The sequence below is a fragment of the Annulohypoxylon truncatum genome (assembly GCF_022578515.1).
Source record: "Annulohypoxylon truncatum strain CBS 140777 unplaced genomic scaffold F4807scaffold_21, whole genome shotgun sequence".
NCBI classification, from domain to species: domain Eukaryota; kingdom Fungi; phylum Ascomycota; class Sordariomycetes; order Xylariales; family Hypoxylaceae; genus Annulohypoxylon; species Annulohypoxylon truncatum.
In genome coordinates this window covers 546,987-568,513 of record NW_025953807.1, presented here as the reverse complement: position 1 = coordinate 568,513, position 21,527 = coordinate 546,987, and the positions used below count along the sequence as shown (strand labels likewise).

The 21,527-nt window shown below is 41.4% G+C and overlaps 5 protein-coding genes across 5 annotated transcripts; 3 read left to right on the top strand and 2 right to left on the bottom strand.

Annotated features, from left to right (window-relative positions):
- Positions 1-1,086: 1,086 nt before the first annotated feature.
- On the bottom strand, positions 1,087-2,222 carry F4807DRAFT_146018 (uncharacterized protein). Its single transcript, XM_047993158.1, has 2 exons — positions 1,595-2,222; positions 1,087-1,501 (listed from the first exon to the last, which is right to left on the bottom strand). The coding sequence occupies exon 1, from the start codon at positions 2,117-2,119 to the stop codon at positions 1,664-1,666; it is 456 nt and encodes a 151-aa protein (XP_047853198.1). The 5' UTR covers positions 2,120-2,222; the 3' UTR covers positions 1,087-1,501; positions 1,595-1,663.
- Positions 2,223-3,282: 1,060 nt separating this feature from the next.
- On the bottom strand, positions 3,283-4,060 carry F4807DRAFT_145852 (PC4-domain-containing protein). The gene is made up of 3 exons (XM_047993155.1): positions 3,810-4,060; positions 3,647-3,754; positions 3,283-3,581 (listed from the first exon to the last, which is right to left on the bottom strand). The coding sequence occupies exons 1-3, from the start codon at positions 3,966-3,968 to the stop codon at positions 3,321-3,323; spliced, it is 528 nt and encodes a 175-aa protein (XP_047853197.1). The 5' UTR covers positions 3,969-4,060; the 3' UTR covers positions 3,283-3,320.
- A 439-nt stretch (positions 4,061-4,499) lies between these two features.
- Positions 4,500-8,500, top strand: F4807DRAFT_145825 (PXA domain-containing protein). The gene is made up of 2 exons (XM_047993154.1): positions 4,500-4,677; positions 4,799-8,500. The coding sequence occupies exon 2, from the start codon at positions 4,799-4,801 to the stop codon at positions 8,030-8,032; it is 3,234 nt and encodes a 1,077-aa protein (XP_047853196.1). The 5' UTR covers positions 4,500-4,677; the 3' UTR covers positions 8,033-8,500.
- F4807DRAFT_145788 (Hydantoinase B/oxoprolinase-domain-containing protein) lies at positions 8,501-13,650 on the top strand. Its single transcript, XM_047993153.1, has 2 exons — positions 8,501-11,262; positions 11,321-13,650. The coding sequence occupies exons 1-2, from the start codon at positions 8,969-8,971 to the stop codon at positions 13,113-13,115; spliced, it is 4,089 nt and encodes a 1,362-aa protein (XP_047853195.1). The 5' UTR covers positions 8,501-8,968; the 3' UTR covers positions 13,116-13,650.
- A 1,669-nt stretch (positions 13,651-15,319) lies between these two features.
- Positions 15,320-17,658, top strand: F4807DRAFT_430630 (Metallo-dependent hydrolase). Its single transcript, XM_047998431.1, has 2 exons — positions 15,320-15,721; positions 15,787-17,658. The coding sequence occupies exons 1-2, from the start codon at positions 15,586-15,588 to the stop codon at positions 17,361-17,363; spliced, it is 1,713 nt and encodes a 570-aa protein (XP_047853194.1). The 5' UTR covers positions 15,320-15,585; the 3' UTR covers positions 17,364-17,658.
- The last annotated feature ends 3,869 nt before the right edge of the window (positions 17,659-21,527 follow it).

Genomic DNA, 21,527 nt, shown 5'->3' with positions numbered 1-21,527 from the left:
GCTGGTAGCACAATTATTTTCCTATTTACGACATGATGACGACCCGATTTTCTTCTATTCACCAAAAGGATGTGGTGTCTACTGTGGGCGTGTGTTGGAAATGTCTCTTCTGGTATCATTGGTCATGAACTCGATGATGGAATTAAAAGCTATTGCCTGATACACAGCGAACTTAGATTCTAAGCTACCTACATACAACTGTCCCAGCCAATCGTATCACATATTGGGCTGTAAAGAAATTGAGCGGAATTTTTGTGACAGCGTTCCCGGGAATTATTACGTTACCAATGCAACGGGATCGTCCTTGTCAGATCTATACCCAGCTCGCCCTTTCGAATCCATACTGATTGCCCAACTAAGCCCCACATCCCACATCGCCAGTTCATATACGTCGTGGTTCAAATGAACCACCGGTCTGGTTTGGTTTCTCGTGCAGCGCCGCGGCTCAGATGCTGAGACCACCCATCTAGTCCGTGCTCGTACAGAACCCCGTGTAACACAGCAATTACTCCCTCAACTGTTACAAGGCATTGCTGCGTCCACTCATCCTTTCGCGTCCATCGTACGGGGGTTGGGAAATCCGACTTCGTGAAACCGCTCATGATCAAGCTCCCTTGCCAAGGCGATGCCGTGATGTCTGGGAGAACTGTCCACTTCAACTACGGTAGCTCACGATCCCGGCACTATTGGAGAGATAGAGGAAGATAGGCATTAGTGATACATCGATTGGGAGCAGGCTATGGACATGAAACGTTTTTTTCTGCTGGTAAAGGTGGTCTGTGGTACTGCAACGCAGCGGCCCGTATTTCATGTATAACCTCCATGGTTGGTGCTTAGCCCGTGGCGATGTCGAGAGGGCTAGTAACTGACGAGTCCCCCTTGCTGGGTTGGTAGATTAGGTAGCTACCGCTTTTTACCTATGCTTTTTTCTCTTTGTAGGTGGGTGTTTCAAAAGGCGCGAATATCACTGTAAATATATACATTTCAGGTGGCTTGGTCCCTAAAAATATATGAAATGATTTCCAGCTATTAGATGACAACTGGGTTGTGGAAAGGAAAAAAAGCACGTCTCGGTATCCTAACTTCTCGAGTCCTATGTACTAAACGTAAATGGTGAGCTTGTGCCTAAGTCTGAGAGGAGTGTATAAGGTCTACTTTGTACACCAAGATATCTTGATGATACACAAGATATAGTAGCTTTTCGCTACTTTGCCCGACTGACCGCTTCATCTTCTAGCTACTCGGTAATACGTGATTACTCATGGCGATCTTTGTCACGCAGTACAGATAGGTCTGTTACACACTTAAGAGTCAGGTAACCGTGCAGCTTGGGGTTGCGAGGGAAATTTATCATGTAACTATGAACTCATATGGCATGAGAAGAAAGGAGACATGATGCTTTTGAACATAAAAAGACGTTTCCGCCAACCCAGGATATTCGAGAACTTCCACACTTCCGTGTGACACTATGTAATACAATGCATCTTAGCGCTACATACGACTTAGAGAACGAAATTAGTCTTGAATCGAGCAGACAGTCGGGGAACTGATAGGTACTGAGCGTATGATAGGAACGAAAGAAAGAAAGTCTTACCGCAACTGCGTTTCACAAATCAGCGTCTAGAACACTATGCTTATAATACGGAGGAGAGTGTGTATATGCTTACATAATGAACCCGAAGGGAATAAGCCACGTTGATGAACATATTATTAAACACTCGCGACAGGTTAAGTGCTCGTATGCCGCGACCGAGGAGTTGGTGCCGTCGTATCCAGTCAAATTCCAGAACAAGGTGCCCTCGGCGCCGCTCCCCTCCGGAAACGTGTAATTTCCAATGGAGTTTGTGGAGAAGAGCTCGGGGTGGCGCTGTAGCTTCTCGATGTCGATGCCCACTTCATTCTTGAAGTATTCGTTGGTCAGGTTCGGATTGATGGTGAGGGTGCCGCTGAAGCCGTCATCGGCATCCTCGGGCTGGAAAGTACGGGATACGACGTTAACCCTCGACATGAGGCCTGCGTCGCCGACGGACGAGCCGACCATGACGATGCTACTAGCAAAAAGGAGGAAAGAGCGAAGAGAACGCATTGTACTAGGAAATGCCGATTCTTTCGTGTTCATCCAACGTATTGAGGAATTGTTGACTCTGCCATGACTAAAGAATGGAACGCGATGGCATGATGTCTTTATAGGTCGACAACGTGGTGAGCCTTTCGCCAGGACATTGTAGTAATGTAGTCATCCCCCCTACGATGGAGAAATGAGTTAGTAAGTTCTCGATATTGAAATTGATGCATTTGTGTGCAACTAGAATTGATAGGACGTCGAGCTGATAATTTCTGACAAGGCAGAGTCACATACCTTTTACCTCTACCATCACCTTGCAAGAACATGTGAAAATATTGGATATGGGAAGAAATCAAGAAAAGGGAGCAAACGCAAGATTAAGATAGACACCTAGCTGGGTACGTAAGAAAAGAAAATCCTCATGTGTTTACCTTTCTGTTAGTCATGACTTGCTTTGTCCCTTTTCTTACTGCAAGTGTCGGTGTCTCTAAAGAGGACATGCATTCCTGATATGTTTGCTGAGCACGAAGATGCGGTTTGTCATAAGCATATTGTATCCACCGACGCGTTTGCTCTCGTATCAGAAGCTGAAGTAAAAGGTGATGAAGATATTGGTCGATCCTATTACTTAGGTAGCTATGGTGCGAATGCCGCATTGGTTTGCAAATCTAAGGGGGGCAATGGCAATGAACACCCATGTCAGATTTGGATGAGGTCACCCCTTTTATACTAATATTTTCCTAGGGTGACCGCAAACATCGGCTTTCAGATTTACTGATGGAACCTATTCTGTGAGTCTGAGCAGCATCGGGAGCCGACTGAAGGCGTTATCTTCATAAGCAGGTAAACACGCAGGTATAAAGCATAAAATTGGGACACAACACGTACGTAACTTAGTGCAACGAAGAGAGACACATGTGAGAACTGCGTAGGTCAATTCGTGTCGAGAGCGTGGTAGCTCTAATATGGATCCGAAAGTTGATCCGTGGGTATTGAAGAAGCATGGCCGATAATCCTGCAGCTGAGCGAGTTAACCGAAAAGCAAAGTCCGTCCATAATCACCGTATCCATCCAATCCAGCAAAATGTAGTAGAACAACCACACACCACCACCCTACTAGGTACCTGCCTTCGACCGGGTTTCAACCCTCCTTTTACCCACTACCAGAGGGAGGTGTGATGTCAGGATAATGATAGCTGCTCGAAAACTCGCCAGGGCGAAAGCTAGTAAGTTTGTTTCCGTGACGGACGAACCCCTAATCCGCCTCTTCATCCTCATCCTCGTCCTCATCTTCGTCACTAGTGGCCTCGATATTAGCTTTCGCTTTCTTCTTTGACTTGGCCGCCTTCTCTGACTTGGTCTTCTCGGGCTTGGTCTCTGCTGGCTCGTCCGGCTCATCTGCAGCAGGCACACTCGGGAGAGCTGGCGTCTCGTGTCCCTTCTCCCGCAATTCAGCATTGATGGAAGGCATAGCCTCAAGCAGCTTGTCGTATTGTTCGAGAGACATCATGATACCCTAGGAGCGGCGGATAATTAGATGACGAAGACGGAAATGTATCTTCTCTCAGTCGTGTAGCTTACCTTCTTTCCTGGCTTGAGGCTACCAGAAGCATCCGTGTAGTACTCTCGGATGTTGATGAACGTCTTTCCCTTGAACTCGCTAATAGTGACTCTGCGGGTACCGCCCAGCTTCAAGGAAATATGTTAGTGTTATACAGAAGAGTCAGACTAACACAATACTTACACTCCAAAAAGAATTGCCATCGTCATCTTTGCCGGAGTCGCCGCTCGTCTTGGCCTTCTTGCTGGATTTCTTGCTTGACTTGACTTCCTGATCGCTTGCTACGTCTTCGTCTTCGTCGTCGTCGCGTCGCGATCGCTTGAGGTTCTTGAAACGACCCATTGTGACGACTGTGGTAAGCTTCCTCGCCGGATGCGAATGACAGGAATGGCGTTTGCAGATCGAACGTCGGAAAGCGGGTACAGGAAGGAACTTAATTGAGAGAAGAAGTAAATAGGATTGAAGGTGTTTATCTATTTACTGATAGGTATTTAGGGCTAATAGGTAACAAAGGAACCTTGGAAGTGTTAATTCGGAGGAAAGAACCAAGAATGTGGGGTCTTAGATGACATGTCGCGTTCAGTGCTTTGAGAGACGCGCCTTCTCGCTGAATCAATGACCTCAGATAGATTGATATCGTCGATGGATGCTCTGTAGCAGCACTAGACTGTTTGTGGCTTAGTGTGTTGGCCAATCAAGAAAGGCCCCGATAGGATAGGGGAACATCAGGTTAGGCGTACGGAGTGCCGGGATGCCAAGATACGCGAACGTACAGGTACAAATACAGCCGCATATCTTGTAATATACTAATATCGCTTACAAGTAGCCAGTACCTAGGCACATGTCCAGGAGTACTACAGTAGACCCGCCGGACCCCTGGACTACATGAACTTGTTTCCAAAATTATCAACCACGAATGTCGTCGAGTTCGAAATCCAAGATATTACCATCCAGCCATCGTATACGCAGAACACGTTAGTCCACCTCCTATGCTGCAATACGGGCTACCAGGCCACGTCGTTTCTAGATTGACTACCTACTTTATTTATGTGTATGCTCCCTTTAATTGATCCTCCTCGACTTTAAACCATTCCGTATAAATGCGATGCGCCCACTACTATCACATCCTAGACTCTAACTAGCTCTTAATAATTCCCAACGAGTGAGTCCAGATGAATACCGTTGACCATGCGCAACTCGGCGCATCTCCTATTATCGTATCAGAAGATAATTCACAACGAGACTCGGCCGAACCCAAAACCAGATCTAACGACAATCTCCAAAGCTATCCGACTAATCCGACGAATCCGAAGACACGAGACATAGATGCATCGTCGTCGTCGTTACCGCCATCGAGTACTCAGCAAGATATTGTGACCAAATTATTACAGTTTCTGTCCACAGCAACCCCTGGAACTATTGCTGCCATTACAACTGGACTTGCTGCGATAACATACTTTATCCTCGGTCAGATTGGTCTTCTGTTAATTGGGGCTGTCGCTGGTATAACGCTATTTGCGACATGGGAATCTCAGCACCCAGAAGTGTCACGAGCAATACGGGGTGAAAGGGGCTACGATATCTTAGACCGCATCTTGGAATCCACGCACACAAAGTCGGTCATCCAGGCCGAACAAAATGACGAGCAGAATGAGCAAGCCCTGTCTGGAGCCTTTGATGACTTTCAACCAGAGACGCGACAGGCACTGAATGCTTTTGTCGATGCGGTCATCCGCGATTATGTCGATTGGTGGTACGGCCCGATCGTGCCATCAGACAAGTCATTCCCTCTCTCCTGTAGAAAGGTATTGGTCAAGTTCGTATTATCTATATCGAACCAATTGAGCCGCAAGCGCCCCGCTGATGCCTTCGTCGACTTTCTCACACACTCGTGCTCTATCATCATCGTTTTCTTATCTGAAATGGCATCTGCTTACTCAGAACTCCCTTCCGATACGAATTTGACGGCGGCAGATGCTATATATAACTACCTTGCCTCAAATACCGAAGCCCCATTATCAAACTTGCTCAACCAGAGACAACAAGCAGGGAAATTCAAGATTGTTGCCGAGGACTTACTCGGTTACCTGGATAGGTCTGCGTATGACTGTGATCCCGCTAGGGTCTTTTTAAGAGAGATACTCGCTAGTGTCGTTCTTGAGGGTACATTGCAAACATGTTCCAAGGCGGAATGGATAAATGCTTGGATAGTGTATCTTCTCGAGTCCGGGGAGACAGACTTGTCGCAAGCTATCGACGATGCAATCCAAGATCAGAAGGCCTTTGGCGATGTTGACGGTAATGTTGGGAACATCGGACTCTCCAGGGGCAACCGTAACTCCTACGAAATGGATCGGGCTCGTCGCAAAGAGTCCACCCATAAGAAGCAGTTGTCTAAGGCCGACGAAGAGATGGAGAGGGCTATGGAAGAGATGAAGAGACTCAATGAGATGATTGCCGAAGCCGATAAAGTGAAAGGAGCACCGAATGGGAATTCCGCAGAGAAGAATGCTAAGGACCTTGGTTCGAAGATCGGTGAGAAGCCGAGTAGATCTTCCTTGGAGAAATCTAAGGAATCCGATTCAGATTCTAGAGTTGGATTGAAAGGGCCAGCATCGAGCAAAACCGGAGACAAGGAGAAATTGCTCAAGTCTCCTATCTCTCCTAGGTCACCCATGGATAACTCCAGCCATAGTTCATCGCCGGCCAACGGAGAAAGGGGACAGCCTCATCGTCGTTTTACAAGTTTTGATCAAATAGTTCCTCCGGCAAGGGAAGAACCCGAAGAAGGCGAATCACGCAACCCTCCGCCTCTGACACTTCACAATGCCACAGTTACAATTCACGACGACGCGGGCAATGACAAGGGTCAACTTCGTTCCAAGCCATCCTGGGAGTACCTCCTCCAGATTGAGCCTGCAACTTCACACTACCCCGGATGGATGGTTATGAAAACATATACCCAATTTGAGGGCCTTCACGAGAGTTTGAGACGAATTGCGACGATCTCAGGCTCGACAGCTTTCCTCGAAGCTTTCGCTGCATTCCCGAGTTGGAAAGTCCACACAAGATCATCATTGCGTGGCGAGATGGAAAGATACATGCGGACAGCTTGTGCTGAGAAGGCGCTGGCTGAGTCCGAAGCCTTCAAGCGTTTCCTTGACAAGGGCCAAGAAACCCGAGTGGCTAATAAAGGTTTTTTCTTCGAGTCAGTAGGGAAAGGCATGCTTGATGTCATCCAGAACGCACCCAAGGGTGCTTTGGACAGTGGAAAGGTTCTTGCTGGTGGAGTTACCGGTGTTTTCGGCAACATCGGTCTGGGGCCGAGGAAGTCAACCAATTCTTCCTTGAACGAGCATCAGACCAAAGATACTGTTAAAACACAAAGCCCCACCAGCAGCCGTCCGTTGTCGATGTCATCTCTTCCGAGGATGGATAGTACCTCATCGGTGAATGGATCGGGAAAATCCAGAGACAGTATGGACAGCCAGAGATCGTCCGTGATTTCGGTTCAGCCGGGGAAAATAGCTCCTATGGAACGGCGTCCTAGTGTCCAGGTAGACGTGGATCAAGACAGTCTTCACCCAGCAAGGGCTGACCGCTGGGAGCGGAGTCCAATTAGTGCAACAAGTAGCAGAGTACATAGCCGCGCCTCGAGCACTGCTGCGCTACGCTCTCCCCTACGATCCCCGTCTGAACTAAGTTTCACAAACATCAAGTTACCGCCTCCACCAGATGAGATCACAGATGACTACGGCTCACCTTCAAGCACGCGTCTAAGCGTTGACGGGAATTCAAGGCTTACCTCTGCTCCATACAGCACCCCGCCGACTCGATCGATCGTTTCAAGTCTGCAAGAAAAACCAACACCGGGTAGTGGACATGGAAAAAAACCGGGTAGGCAATACGCGCCGCTCTCGGAGCAGGAGACTCGTGTAGCTGTGGAACTCCTTTTCGCTGTGATCAACGAACTCTACACCCTATCATCGGCCTGGAACATTCGGAGGACGCTTTTGACAGCGGCAAAATCCTTCCTTCTACGACCGGGCAATCCTTCGCTTATATCCATTCAATCCCTAGTTCAGGAGTCGGTCCTTGAGGCAAACACGTCGGATACTGGCATCGCTACGCATTTGCGCAAACTAAGGGAAAATTCTTTGCCTACAGAGGATGAGCTCAAGGGTTGGCCGAAGGAAATGACCGCCGAAGAGAAGGAGGAGTTAAGGGTTAAAGCAAGGAAACTATTCATACAAAGCGTAGTCCCGGCCGCATTGATGGGGATCATGGGGCAGTCGGCCACAAGTGAGGCACTTGGCCGCATCTTCGACTGCCTCCAGATTGAAGAGGTCTCCAGAGGCCTCTTCTTCGGGATCATGTTGCAAGCAGTGCGAGTTGTTACACACTAGGATTGATTGTTACGGGCGTTATACAAGCAAGCAGGCGTATACTAAGAGGAGAACAAGGGTATCGGAAGCGGATGCTGGGATGTTTGTGCGGCTTAAGTACATTCTCCTCTTACCGCGACGATTGATGCATCTCAAGATGTATGAATATTATACGACAGGCTGTACGAATACTATGCGAGGAAAGGGACAGGAACATTCCAAGGAGGCTTCGGGAGTCGACGGGTTACCAATTCCAATTCCTCGCGAAGTTAACAAAATACATACTAATTAATCTATACAAGAACGAACATAAGCATATCCCGGGCGGGCTTTGATGACTTTTTTTTTTTATACTATGGTTTTTATGTAATTATTACCTACAGTAAAGCAGCTCGTGGGATTTAGAGTATTCTCATAGCTACGTCGGAATGCGTGTAAGATGCTGTCAACGATCACCGGATAGTCGCCATTCCTACCTGTCGTGCTTGTCACCCTATCGCCGGCGAGTATAAATCCAAGAACCCACTGCGGGGTAGGCGATTAAGCTAAAGACGTATAGATCTGTACTCCTTTGTGTTCGCTTGGGGGTGGGGTGAAGTGAGTCATTCCGACGTATCCAGAATTAATTTTCGTATCAAGGCCTATCGATTCCGGCACGCGGACACCGGCGAGCATCGCTCCAAACGACCAGGTTAGACTCGGAGCTCCGTATACGTCTTTACCTAGGTACCTAAGTACGCATTTGGAGAGGGAAAAAAAATAGCTACGATATCGATATCAATCTTTATAAACTTCGAACCTACCTAGTATATTGGATTGAAAATGCGCAACTATAACCATAACGCCACAGGAGACCAAAGCACATACATATAAACAGATCCAATCTCTTGGTTACAAAGCATCATTTCTCACACAACTTACTTCCTCTAGCTTGAGTACCGTTGTACGATTTATAAGATGGGTTCTACAGATCACAAAGACCGCGGTGTCCGTATCGCGATTGATCGCGGCGGTACTTTTACGGACTGTGTTGGCACTCTGAACGGAAAGAATGTTGTGATTAAGCTCCTCTCTGAGGATCCGGCTAATTATGACGATGCGCCGCTAGAAGGCATCCGGCGTATCATGAGTCACTTTGAAAGACGAGAAATTCCTCGAGGCGAAGCTCTAGACACCTCCAAGATCGATAGCATACGCATGGGCACCACGGTGGCAACCAATGCCCTGCTAGAACGTAAGGGCGAGAAGATGGCAATGGTCGTGACCAAGGGCTTTCGGGACTGCCTCGTGATCGGCAACCAGAGCCGTCCCAAGATCTTCGACCTCGCTATTAAGAAACCGGACGTCCTATACGAGGACGTTGTCGAGGTAGACGAGAGAGTCACGCTTGAGGACTACGCCGAGGATCCGGAGCGGAGGTTAAGCAAAACCGACGCGAAGGTTGGAACGGCGGAAGGGGCAAAGGCAGATCTCGTGATGGGTCTCTCGGGAGAGGCAGTGCGTATCTTACAACGACCAGAAGAAGAGAGGATCAGGGACCAGTTGAAGAGCATATTTGATAAAGGTATCAGAAGTATAGCCGTGTGTCTTATGCACGGCTACACATTTCCAGACCATGAGGCGTTGGTGGGCAAGATTGCGAGGGAAATCGGCTTCGACCATATTTCACTTAGCCATGAGCTCATGCCTATGATTAAACTGGTCTCGCGCGCGACAAGTGTTTGCGCTGATGCGTACCTAACCCCAGCAATCAAAAAGTACATTGCTGGATTTCAGAAGGGATTCGCCGGAGGTCTGGGAACGAGGAGCGTGCTCCAGCAAGAGGGTAGCAAAGGCGCACGATGCGAGTTCATGCAGAGTGATGGTGGATTAGTGGACGTCGACAAGTTCACCGGATTAAAGGCTATCCTGTCTGGTCCTGCAGGTGGAGTGGTGGGCTATGCCATCACGAGCTACGATGAAGAGACCAAAATTCCAGTCATTGGATTTGACATGGGCGGCACCAGCACTGACGTCTCGAGATACGGAGAGGGCCGATACGAGCACGTTTTTGAGACGACAACAGCGGGCGTTACGATCCAATCCCCTCAACTAGATATTAACACCGTTGCTGCCGGAGGCGGGAGCCGGCTCTTTTTTAAAAACGGTCTTTTTGTTGTCGGACCGGAGTCAGTAGGAGCCCATCCCGGCCCTGCCTGCTACCGCAAAGGAGGACCTGCTGCGGTGACGGACGCAAACTTGTTCCTAGGTCGTTTACTGCCAGAATTCTTCCCAAAAATATTCGGAAAGAACGAGGACGAGGGCTTGGATTTCGAAGCGAGCAAGAAAGTAATTCAAGAGCTGACCGATCAGGTCAATAAAGAAACCGGGAAGAATATGACTTTGGACGAAGTAGCCTACGGTTTCTTGACGATAGCCAATGAGGCCATGACGAGGCCGATCCGGTCAATCACCGAAGCAAAGGGACATGATTCCTCAAAACACCGACTGGCAACGTTTGGTGGCGCTGGCGGTCAACATGCCGTCGCGATTGCAGAGGCTCTAGGTATCAAGCAGATCCTGGTCCATAGATATTCTTCAGTTCTATCGGCGTACGGCATGGCATTAGCAGACGTCGTGGATGAGAGACAAGAACCGGACTCGGCAGTGTGGAAAGACACTGGTGAGGTAATCAGTGGACTGAAAGCAAAGATGGAAAGGCTGAGAGAAAAGTCACGCTTAGCCCTGCTGGACCAAGGTTTCGAAGATAGCGAGATTGTTTTCGAAGAGTACCTAAACATGAGATATCGTGGTACAGAATCGGCTCTCATGATCATCAAGCCTAACGAAGAGGAGGCAAAGGCATCTTACAATGGCGAGGATTGGGCATTCGACAAGGCCTTCGTAAACAACCACCGTTACGAATTCGGATTTACTCTCGACGATAGAGATATAATCGTGGACGATGTACGAGTTCGTGGTATAGGAAGGAGTTTTAGATACCAAGATAAAACCGTGGATCAACAGCTGAAGGAAGTCAAACGGCAAGCGGTCGGTGACAACAAAGCACATGGCAAATCCCAAGTCTATTTCGAGGGTGGTCGATTAGAAACGCCCATCTATAAGCTCGAGGACTTATCAGTCGGCGACGAAATTAACGGACCTGCTATGTTAGCAGACGGCACACAGACCATCGTGGTGACCCCAAAGGCGAAGGCGCTAATTCTCGAGACACATGTTGTTATTGACCTAGAGAAGGATAACAAGGATGAGTGAGTTTATTATATATATCCACTTCCATCAATGAGGACCAAGCTAATGTGCAAACAGCTCGCATAAAAATGAGTCGTCTGAACGAGAAGCTGACCCTATCATGTTGAGTATATTCGGCCACCGGTTTATGGCTATTGCGGAACAGATGGGCAGGGCGCTCCAAAAGACGAGCGTGAGCACCAACGTCAAAGAACGCCTCGACTTTTCGTGTGCTATATTCGATTCAACCGGTGGGCTTGTAGCAAATGCTCCTCACTTACCGGTCCATCTAGGGTCTATGTCGACCTGTGTCAGGACGCAGGCAAAGATCTGGGAAGGCAAGTTGAAAAAGGGAGATGTGATAATATCGAATCATCCGTCATTCGGTGGCACTCACCTGCCAGATATCACCCTTATCATGCCTGCATTTGACGAGAAGGGAGAGAAAATACTGTTCTACGCGGCATCGCGTGCACACCACGCAGACATTGGTGGAATCACAGCGGGTAGCATGCCACCGCATTCGAGAGAACTGTTTGAAGAAGGTGCATCTATTAAGAGTGAAAAGATCGTGAGCGAAGGCAAATTCGACGAGAAGAGAATCACGGAGCTTCTCTACACTGAACCGGCACAATACCCCGGTTGCAGTGGCACTCGATGCTTAGCAGATAACCTCAACGATCTCCGGGCCCAGGTCTCCGCGAACCAAAAGGGTATCTCCCTCATCGAGGGCTTGATACAAGAATATGGTGAAGAAACAGTGCAATTCTATATGGTGAACATTCAACATAACGCTGAGCTCTGCGTCCGACAGCTGCTCAAGCACGTTTACAAGAGGTTTGAGGGAAGAGACTTGACTGCGATAGATTACATGGATGACGGGTCCCCGATTCAATTACGCGTTACTATCGATCCAGAGAAAGGAGAAGCGGACTTTGACTTTAAAGGTACAGGCCCCCAAGTCTACGCCAATATCAACGCACCAGAAGCCATTACCTTCAGCGCCATAATATACTGTCTACGCTGTCTCATATCGGAAGATATCCCGCTGAATCAGGGCTGCCTAAAACCAATCACTGTCAGGATTCCTCCCAAATCGCTCCTATCGCCCTCGGAAGGAGCCGCCGTAGTAGGCGGCAACGTACTGACTAGTCAGCGGGTCACGGATGTCATCTTTAAGGCCTTCCAGGCGTGCGCGGCCAGCCAGGGAGACTGCAACAATTTGACCTTCGGCTTCGGCGGCAACGTCTCGGGCCAGAAGGAGGTCAAGGGTTTCGGCTACTACGAGACGATTGCGGGCGGCAGCGGCGCGGGCCCCGATTGGGAGGGTACCAGCGGCGTCCACACGCACATGACGAACACGCGCATCACAGACTCCGAGATCTTCGAGCGCCGTTACCCCGTGCTTCTGCGCCAGTTCTCCATCCGCCAGGGCTCAGGTGGCAACGGCCAGCACCGCGGAGGCGACGGCGTGATCCGCGACATCGAGTTCCGGATCCCGATGCAGGTGTCAATCCTTAGCGAGCGCCGGGTATACCACCCGTACGGCCTCGCGGGCGGCGAGGACGCCCAATGCGGGCTAAACATCTGGGTCCGCCGCGTGCAGAAGACGAACCCGGAGAAAGACCTAGCGGCGCAGGGCGAGCACCTGCAGCAGCCAAGTGACGTCGACTACGAGGAGCGTTACATCAACTTGGGCGCTAAGAACAGCTCTCCCATGAAACCTGGTGATCGCATCATCATCAACACGCCCGGCGGAGGGGGCTGGGGTAAGGTCGGGGAGGAGAAGGTCAAGAGAGAGCGGAAGGACCATACCGAGGCCTGGAGAAAGGGGAGCCACGCCGCTCGTGAAGACGTTGCTTTACAGGTGTAGGGTCACCTGAGGAGGACTCTGATAAAAGAGGGGGTTGGAAATAAAATGTTCTTTTCTTCGTACATATCAAGGGGGAGTGCGTGTATCATAATGTCTCTGAAGCAATATCTCAACCCATATGAATCTCCGAATCCTAGAAAACCTTGTCCGTTCACATACTACTGCCGCGGTAACATGAAATTACTTACCTACCTAATCATACAAGCTCTCGTATAATAACAGAATGGGACTCTATCGTGCTCTACCTGAAACGTCGTCGTTCATCCCCATCGGCACAGCTATTCAAATTAGGAAGGTTGAGTTACAAGATGAGAGCGTTTAATGATGCTTAGAAACAGGCGGCCTATCAGACGGTCCCGTTGCCTCTGACGGATCTGATCAGCCCAACCCAACGACCCGGGACCAGCTACGGAGGAACGAGACGCGTGGCAAGCGGCGGTCCCGATTTTGGTTGGTGGCGCGGAGATTTGTTAATCAGTGAGTGCTCGGGAAAGGGGGGGAAGGTTGGGGGCTAGGTGCCTAGGTAGGTAATCGGAATACGGTAGCAGTAAACGCCTCTTATGATGATGTAGGTGGTGTAAGCCACGATTGGCCCCCAATCCCGGCCAGTTGGTAATTCGCTCGCAGCTTCCCACGGCACACGGAGATTTTATGCCAAGTAGGTCGTTGATCTAGAACTTTAGCTCGCGTGCTCGACATTTGGAGTGCCCGAGGCATGTAACCATCTTACACATGGATCTTGCTCTCCCCTTTAGGTAGGTCTCTTCGAAACACAAACTCTCTTCTCAGCCGAGGTCCTTCTCGAAGCGGGCACCGGAGAATTTATCAGCTTCGGTCTCTGAAATTGGGCGTCCAATCTGATAATCCGGACGTTGCTACAGGCTCGTTCGAGCCCGACGCAGAACCCGGGATCTACTAGACTACTCGGATCGGCTAGACTATTAGAGCAAGTTCTCGCGAGCAGCTATCCTAGCTCTTAGGACTATGTAGGTAGCTAGTAGCCACATTTAGAGGGATCCAATTAGCTAAGATTGCGGCTCAAATGCCATGTAAAGGAGGGTATAGCGACCTCACCGGTATTTCTCGGTGGGTATCCTAACTCGATGTAGGCCCCTTGCGTCAAAGCTGAGGACAGTGCGAGCCTCATCGCTTTTGATAGCACAGATACAAGTGAGAGACTTGAGGTGAGTTAGCAGGGAATTGCGAAAAGAAGATATGTTATCCCCGGTCATGGGTAAGCAGAGATATGTAAAGTCATAGACTGGATAGCTTTGTAAGAATAACCCCTGCTCACGATTTGAAGTCCTAATATGCTGATAGATGCAAACGTACAACGTCGTCCGAGTCGGTAGCAAGAGCTTAGTAGGTTGGCAGTGTATCTTCGTCACAAGTTGACTTCGGCAATAACTTCTAGAGGACGTCTCGCCTAGACATTGCCGTCGCATGGTTAAGTTAAATACATAGATAGTACCTAAGGTACTCTTTAGGAGAAAATGTCGAGAGATAAAAGATAGCGTACACAACGTGTCACTGTCTTGATTCCCAAGGAAGATACCTACATATATAGATATCCGAGCCCCATACATTTATTGTCGGTTTAGATGATAGAAGCCTTTTGATGCTTCGTGAAGGAACATATCAAAAAACATGAAATTATGTCTTAACAAAGCGGGCTATTCCGACGAATAAATACCGCATTTTAGGGGCGAAAAAGTAAAGACGATTAAGAGTAAAGGTAAAAATGCTAGAGTATCTACATACCTAGTAGTATATATAAAAGCGACGGGATCACTGTAACTGATTCCGGAACGGATCCCGATCATGAGCCCGGGCCGGGCTTGATCCCGTCGATCTCCGGCGGCAATTCCATTGCCGAGACCAATGCGAAAGGCAAGGATGGAAGTCCGGCTCGGTACTCACTGGTTAAACGGTCATACTACAGCTATTTTTGTTATTATGCAGTGCTATGTTAGCTTTTGATTGGATCAAAAAGTGAGTGAATACCGGGAGCTGAAAAGATGATGATGAAAGAAGCTTAAATCTTGGGTGAATGCCGAATGAGTCAGTGATCTTGTAGCACAGAAGGCCCGCTGAAACCCCCGCTAACCGTAGCTAGTGGGGTTCGCGGGTATCGCGGGGCAAGATCCATACAGCAGTCAGGATAGCGTCTGACGGGAATCCACAACGGAGCAGGAACTTTCCAACTTTGGAACAATTACCACACACGCAACTACCAAACTTCCACTAGCTCGTCACTTATCTTTGACAATCTTCATCGAAGAGGAACTATATAAACCGAGAATAAACCAAGAATCTACCCTACTCTTATCTATCCTTTCTATTGATCTTCTCACCTGCCTAACCATTTAGGCACCTATTTGACGTACCCGGTTGTACATATAGTAGGTATCGTAAAAACCCCTATTCTTACCTCATATCTTAATTTGGAAAATCAACATCCGTACAAGAAATGGACTTTGGATCTTATACAGATGAAGAATGGGCGGAAGTCTCAGAAGAGATCCCTAAAGAGACCGACCCTTTCATGCAAAAGTATATACAAGGTCGAGAAGCGCTAATAGTGCAAGAGGATAAGAAACGTAGCGGTTTGTATACACTAAGCCAACGCCCCTTTTTACTCACTCACTGACACGAATGACGCAAACCTTAGATGCATCATTTAAACAGAGCCTCTCTCCTATTGCCAAGCGCGCCTGTGATATCGTGGCACGCATCCGGGACGAGGAGAAGAGAACGGTATGGACACCACAGCTGGAGGACTCGCTTGCTCAGGAGGCTGAAATGACCGTCCATCCGGGCATGATGTTCTCTCTGTCTAAGGAAAGGATGGAGAGCACTAAGCTGTGGAGTATCGTGCGCCGAATGCCCAAGGGCGCGCTTCTGCACGCGCACATGGATGCCATGGTCGACTTCGAGTACTTATTAGGCGTACTCTTCGAAACTCCGGGGATGCATTTAGCAGCCGACCAGCCACTCACAACAGCTGGGGCGAGGGAAGAAGCTAAATTGAATTTTCGCTTCTTTAGCAAACCACGCACTGACGGTAGCATATGGAGTCACGATTACAAAGAGGGGACGCATATCCTTCTAACACAGGTTGCGGATACATTTCCAGAGGGCGGCAAGGCCGGTTTCCTGGAATGGCTGTATGGACGATGCACCATCTCGCGGACGGATGCTGTCTCTCAGCACCATGGCGTCGACCACATATGGCAAAAGTTCTACAAGTGCTTCCGGGTCGTCGGTTCTATGATACACTACGAGCCTATCTTCCGCAAGTTCTTACAGCGACTCATGAGCCTGTTGAAGGCGGACGGTATCAATTGGTGCGAAATAAGGTTCTCGTGGGCCCTAGACTACTACGTACAGAACAGCGAGACAGCCGAGACGGACTACAGCGCCATGATGACCGTCATAGATGAGGAAGTTGCGCGGTTTCAGGCATCCGAGGAAGGAATGGGGTTTTGGGGAATCCGGATTATCTGGTCTGCGTTGCGGTTTCTCTCTACGCGTGATATCGTACAGAACATGGAGCAGTGTATTACGACCAAAATGACGCACCCGCATTTGATTGCTGGTTATGATCTAGTAGGTCAAGAAGACGGCGGGCGGCCTTTGCGCGACTTGCTCCCGGAACTCTTTTGGTTTCGCAAACAATGTGCTGAAGAGGGTATTAATATCCCTTTTTTCTTTCATGCCGGGGAGTGTCTCGGATCCGGCAGCGATACCGACCACAACTTATACGATGCCGTGCTTCTAGGTACAAGGCGTATCGGTCACGGCTTTAGCTTATACAAGCATCCGCTACTCATCGACCTTGTCAAAGAGAAAAAGATCTTAGTAGAGAGTTGTCCTATCTCTAACGAGGTTCTCCGTCTCTGCAGCTCCGTCATGAGCCATCCTCTGCCCGCGCTTTTAGCATGCGGCGTGGCTTGTTCCCTGAATAACGACGACCCTGCCATGCTCGGTCAGGACACTGCAGGGTCGACGCACGATTTCTGGCAGGCCTTGCAGGGCTGGGAAAACCTGGGGTTGGCGGGGCTAGGTAGCCTCGCCGAGAATAGCATCCGCTGGGCAGCATTCGAGGACCAGACGGCCGAGGAATGGGGCAGGGATATCAGGGAAGCGAGCACGGGAAGCGGCATCAAGGCGCAGAGACTAAAGCAGTGGGAAGTCGAGTGGGAGAAATTCTGCCTGTGGGTCGTTGACGAATTCGGTGACGACTAAAGGGAAAAGAAGAAAAAAAAGAAAAACAAAAAGGAGGGGAGATGTAAGCGTGAGGGGAGGGTCCTGTAGGTAGGTTGCCTTAAAACAATGGCGGAGGCACACACCGCACTACGCCCTCTTAACGGGTCGAAGCCCATGTCCCCGTGATACCATGGGGGACCTACCCACGGGCCACACCCCCCCGGGCCACCCCGTTTCTCACCAAAACACACACTTTTCAAATATTTATATCTAAATTAATTAAAGTTTAATAATTATAAAATTAATATTAATAAATAACGTTTTAAAAGTTTAATTTATAAATTTAATTAATGGTTTAATTATTTTTTTTAAACGTATATAAATTAATATTATAAAAATTTTATTTATTTTTATATTATTTATTTTAAACTTTTTTTTATTATTTTCGTTATTTTTATTTAAATTTTAATTTAAAATTATTTAATTTATTATAAAAACTTTTTTAAACGTTTTAAATTTTTTATTAAATATTTTATAAATTATTAAAAATTTAACGTTTAAATTAAAAAATTTTTTTTTTTTTTTAAATTTTATTTTTTTAAATTAAAACTTTAAAAATTTAATTTTTAATTTTTATAATATTAATTTTAATTTAACGTTTATAAAAATTTACGTTATTAATTTAAAAATTATTTAAATAATAAAAAATTTAATTATTTTTAAAAATTTTATTTTATTAATTATAATAAAAAATTATAAATAATATTTTAAATTAATTAATTTTTTATTTTTAAAAAATATAAATATTAAATTTTCTTTATTTTTTTAAATTTTAAAATATATTAAAGTTTTAAATTTATTAATTAATTAATTTTTTATTATTTTAAATTTAATTTAAATATTTTTAAAAATTAATTTTTTTTTTTTAATTTTATTATAATATTTAATAAAATTAAATTTATTAATAAAAATTACATTAATAAAATTATTTAAATTAAATAAATATTTTTAATAAAATGTTTTTATAATATTAAAAAAATTATTATTAAAAAATTATAACCCGTAAAACGTATATATAAAAAAATAATAAAATAAAATATTATTAAAATAATATATAATTATAAATTCATTTTAATATATAAAAAAATTAATTATATTAATTTATTAAAAATTAAAAAAAAATTAAAAAAATATAAAATAAAATTAAATTTATAAAAAAAAAATTAAATTTATTATTATATAATTTTTATATTTATTAAATATTAATAAAATTTTATTTATAAAATTAAAACGAATTTTATTAAATTATAATATAAAATAATTAATAAATTATTTTATTATAATTTTATTATTTATTTAATTTTTTTTTAACGTAATAAAATATTAATTAATATATTTTATAAATTTTTTTTTAAATTAATTTATTTATAAATTTTTATTTTTAAAAATAATTTTAAATTTAAATATTTTTTTAATAATATTAATATATTTAATAAAAAAAATTTACGAATAATTTTATAAATTTTTTAAAAAAATTTTAACGGTTTTAAAAAATTTTATAATTAAATTATTAAACTTTATAATGTTTATATTAAATTAATTAATTAATTAAATTTAAATTAAAAACTTATTATAATTTATTATAATTTTATTTTTATTAAAATTAAAAATAAATTTAAAAAAAATAAAACCGAATTTTTTTTTTTTTACGTTAAAATATTAATATATAATTTTAAAAATAAACCCGTTAAAACATTTAATTTTAATTTTATAATTAACCTTAATTTAAATTTTTTCGTATTAATATATAAATTTTTTAATTTAATTTTTTTTAATAAAAAAATTTTAACCGTTAATTTATATATAATATTAAATTATAATTTATATTATAAAATATAAAAAAATAAATTTTATATATTTTTATATTATAATTTAATTAATTATTTTAATTTTTTATTTAAAAATTAATTTAAAAAAAATATAAGTTTTTATAAAAAAAACCGCTTTATTATTTATACGAATAATATTATATAAAAAATATTATATTTTAAAATAATTATACGAATAAATAAATTATTTTTAATAATTTTAAATATAACGTTAAAAACGTTTTTTTTAATATAATTAATTATATTAATATTTAATTAATTAAATTAATTTTAATAATATAACGTTAAATTATAAATTAAAAAGTTTATAAAATTTAAAAACTTTAAAAACTTTTATTTTAATTGTTATTTTATTATTTAATAATTTTATTAAAACTTTATTAATAAAATTAAAAAAAATAATATTAAGTAAATTATTTTTAAAACCATGGATACGTAAAAGAATTATTAAAAAAGCTTTAATATTCGTTAAGAACGGTATAAATAAAATTAAAATATTTTAATAAGAAATAAAATGGCTTAAGGGGGTATAGTTTATAAATGGGTTTTTTATAATATTATTATTAAAATTAAATAATATAAATTAAAAGATCTCAAGGGGGGGGAAAGGCTTTAATAAACTTAAAGTTTATTATTTAATATTAAAAACTTTAATTAAATATTAAAAAAAACTTATGTAATTTTTAAAGTTAATCGTTTAAATATTTACTTAATACGTAAAAGGAATTAAAAGTTATAATAAAATAATATACATTATTAAATAAAAGGGGTATTTAATAATAATTATAATAATAATTTTTAAAGGTAAATATAATATTAACCCACGCGTTAATAATTAAACCATTTAAAATAAATATAATATTAAAAGGAATTAATTACAATGCGTAATAATTATATATAATTAATAATAATATTATAATTAATTATAATATTATTATAATTATTATTATTTTAATATAAAAAAATTCTTTTAAATTAAATCATTAACTTAATATTATTTTATAATTTAATAATATTATTATTAAAAAAATATTTTTATAAATAAAGTTTATTACATTATAAAAATACTTATTAACATTAATAATAATATTAATAACATTATTCTTTTTATTTATAATATAATTTTATTATATAAAATAATTTTATATATACTATAATTTTTTATAAAATATAATTATTTATTTAAATATAATTTTAAATTAATTATAATTTTTATTTTAATATAATTTTTATTAAAATAATATTATAATTATTAAATATTTTAATAAAAAAATAACGATCTTAAAATTAATTATATTATTTATTTTAATAATATTATAAGGTTTAATTATAATATTAATATTAATACCATTATTAAATTTAATTATAATGTTAATAATGTTATAATTATTAAAGTTAATTATTATATTATTTTAAATATTATTATTTAAAATTAAAATTAAAGTTAATTTAAAAAAATCATTCACGGTAATTATAATAATTAAAAAAAAAACCGTTTCCACTTAAAATACATTTTATTATATTATTATTATAATTAATAACATATTTAATTAAAATATTTTAATATTAAATAACATTATATTTATAATATAATTAATTTATATATGTTATAATTAATTTTTTCGTATATTAATTAATTTAAAAATATAATATATAAATTATTTATATTCGTCCGTGTAATATTAATTAAATATATAATTTATTTTAAAGTTAAAAATATTTAATCTTAATTAATAATTATATAACATTAAAGCCATTTATTTTTTAAATATTTATTAATTAATTTAATTATTAAAATAAAGTTAAAAAATTAAAATATATACTTTAATTAACTTAAATAAAAAACTTAACATTTATTATAAAATTTATATATATATATTAATAATTAACTTCCGCTTAACACATAATATAAATAATATAATAAATATATATATACCTTATAAAATACATTATATTTAAACATAATAACTAATATAAAACTTATATAAAATTATCGTAAAATTATTTATTAATATATATTTATTATATTTAATTAAAATTAAAAACCATATATTTATAAAATACTTAATAATAATCGTAAATTTTAAACCGTTTATATAATAAATTAAATTAATAATAATATAAATTTAATTTTTATAAATAAAAATAACTCATTAAATTATATAATAAATTATTATTAAAAATAAAATAATATTATTATTAATTAAATATAAATATAATATATAAATTAATATATTAATTATTCGTAATTATAATTAATAAGTTTAATATTATTAAAATTAAATTAATAAAATCGTTAATTTAATATATAAAA

What these genes read in the sequence shown, in the direction of transcription:
- F4807DRAFT_145788 (XM_047993153.1), top strand. Translation starts at nt 8,969, where the DNA reads ATGGGTTCTACAGATCACAAAGACCGCGGTGTCCGTATCGCGATTGAT. An exon ending in GAGAAGGATAACAAGGATGA is followed by an intron (nt 11,263 to 11,320) that starts GTGAGTTTATTA and finishes ATGTGCAAACAG; the next exon opens with CTCGCATAAAAATGAGTCGT.
- F4807DRAFT_145825 (XM_047993154.1), top strand. Translation starts at nt 4,799, where the DNA reads ATGAATACCGTTGACCATGCGCAACTCGGCGCATCTCCTATTATCGTA.
- F4807DRAFT_146018 (XM_047993158.1), bottom strand. Translation starts at nt 2,119, where the DNA reads ATGAACACGAAAGAATCGGCATTTCCTAGTACAATGCGTTCTCTTCGC.
- F4807DRAFT_430630 (XM_047998431.1), top strand. Translation starts at nt 15,586, where the DNA reads ATGGACTTTGGATCTTATACAGATGAAGAATGGGCGGAAGTCTCAGAA. An exon ending in AGAGGATAAGAAACGTAGCG is followed by an intron (nt 15,722 to 15,786) that starts GTTTGTATACAC and finishes CGCAAACCTTAG; the next exon opens with ATGCATCATTTAAACAGAGC.
- F4807DRAFT_145852 (XM_047993155.1), bottom strand. Translation starts at nt 3,968, where the DNA reads ATGGGTCGTTTCAAGAACCTCAAGCGATCGCGACGCGACGACGACGAA. An exon ending in ATGGCAATTCTTTTTGGAGT is followed by an intron (nt 3,755 to 3,809) that starts GTAAGTATTGTG and finishes ATTTCCTTGAAG; the next exon opens with CTGGGCGGTACCCGCAGAGT. An exon ending in GCCTCAAGCCAGGAAAGAAG is followed by an intron (nt 3,582 to 3,646) that starts GTAAGCTACACG and finishes CGCCGCTCCTAG; the next exon opens with GGTATCATGATGTCTCTCGA.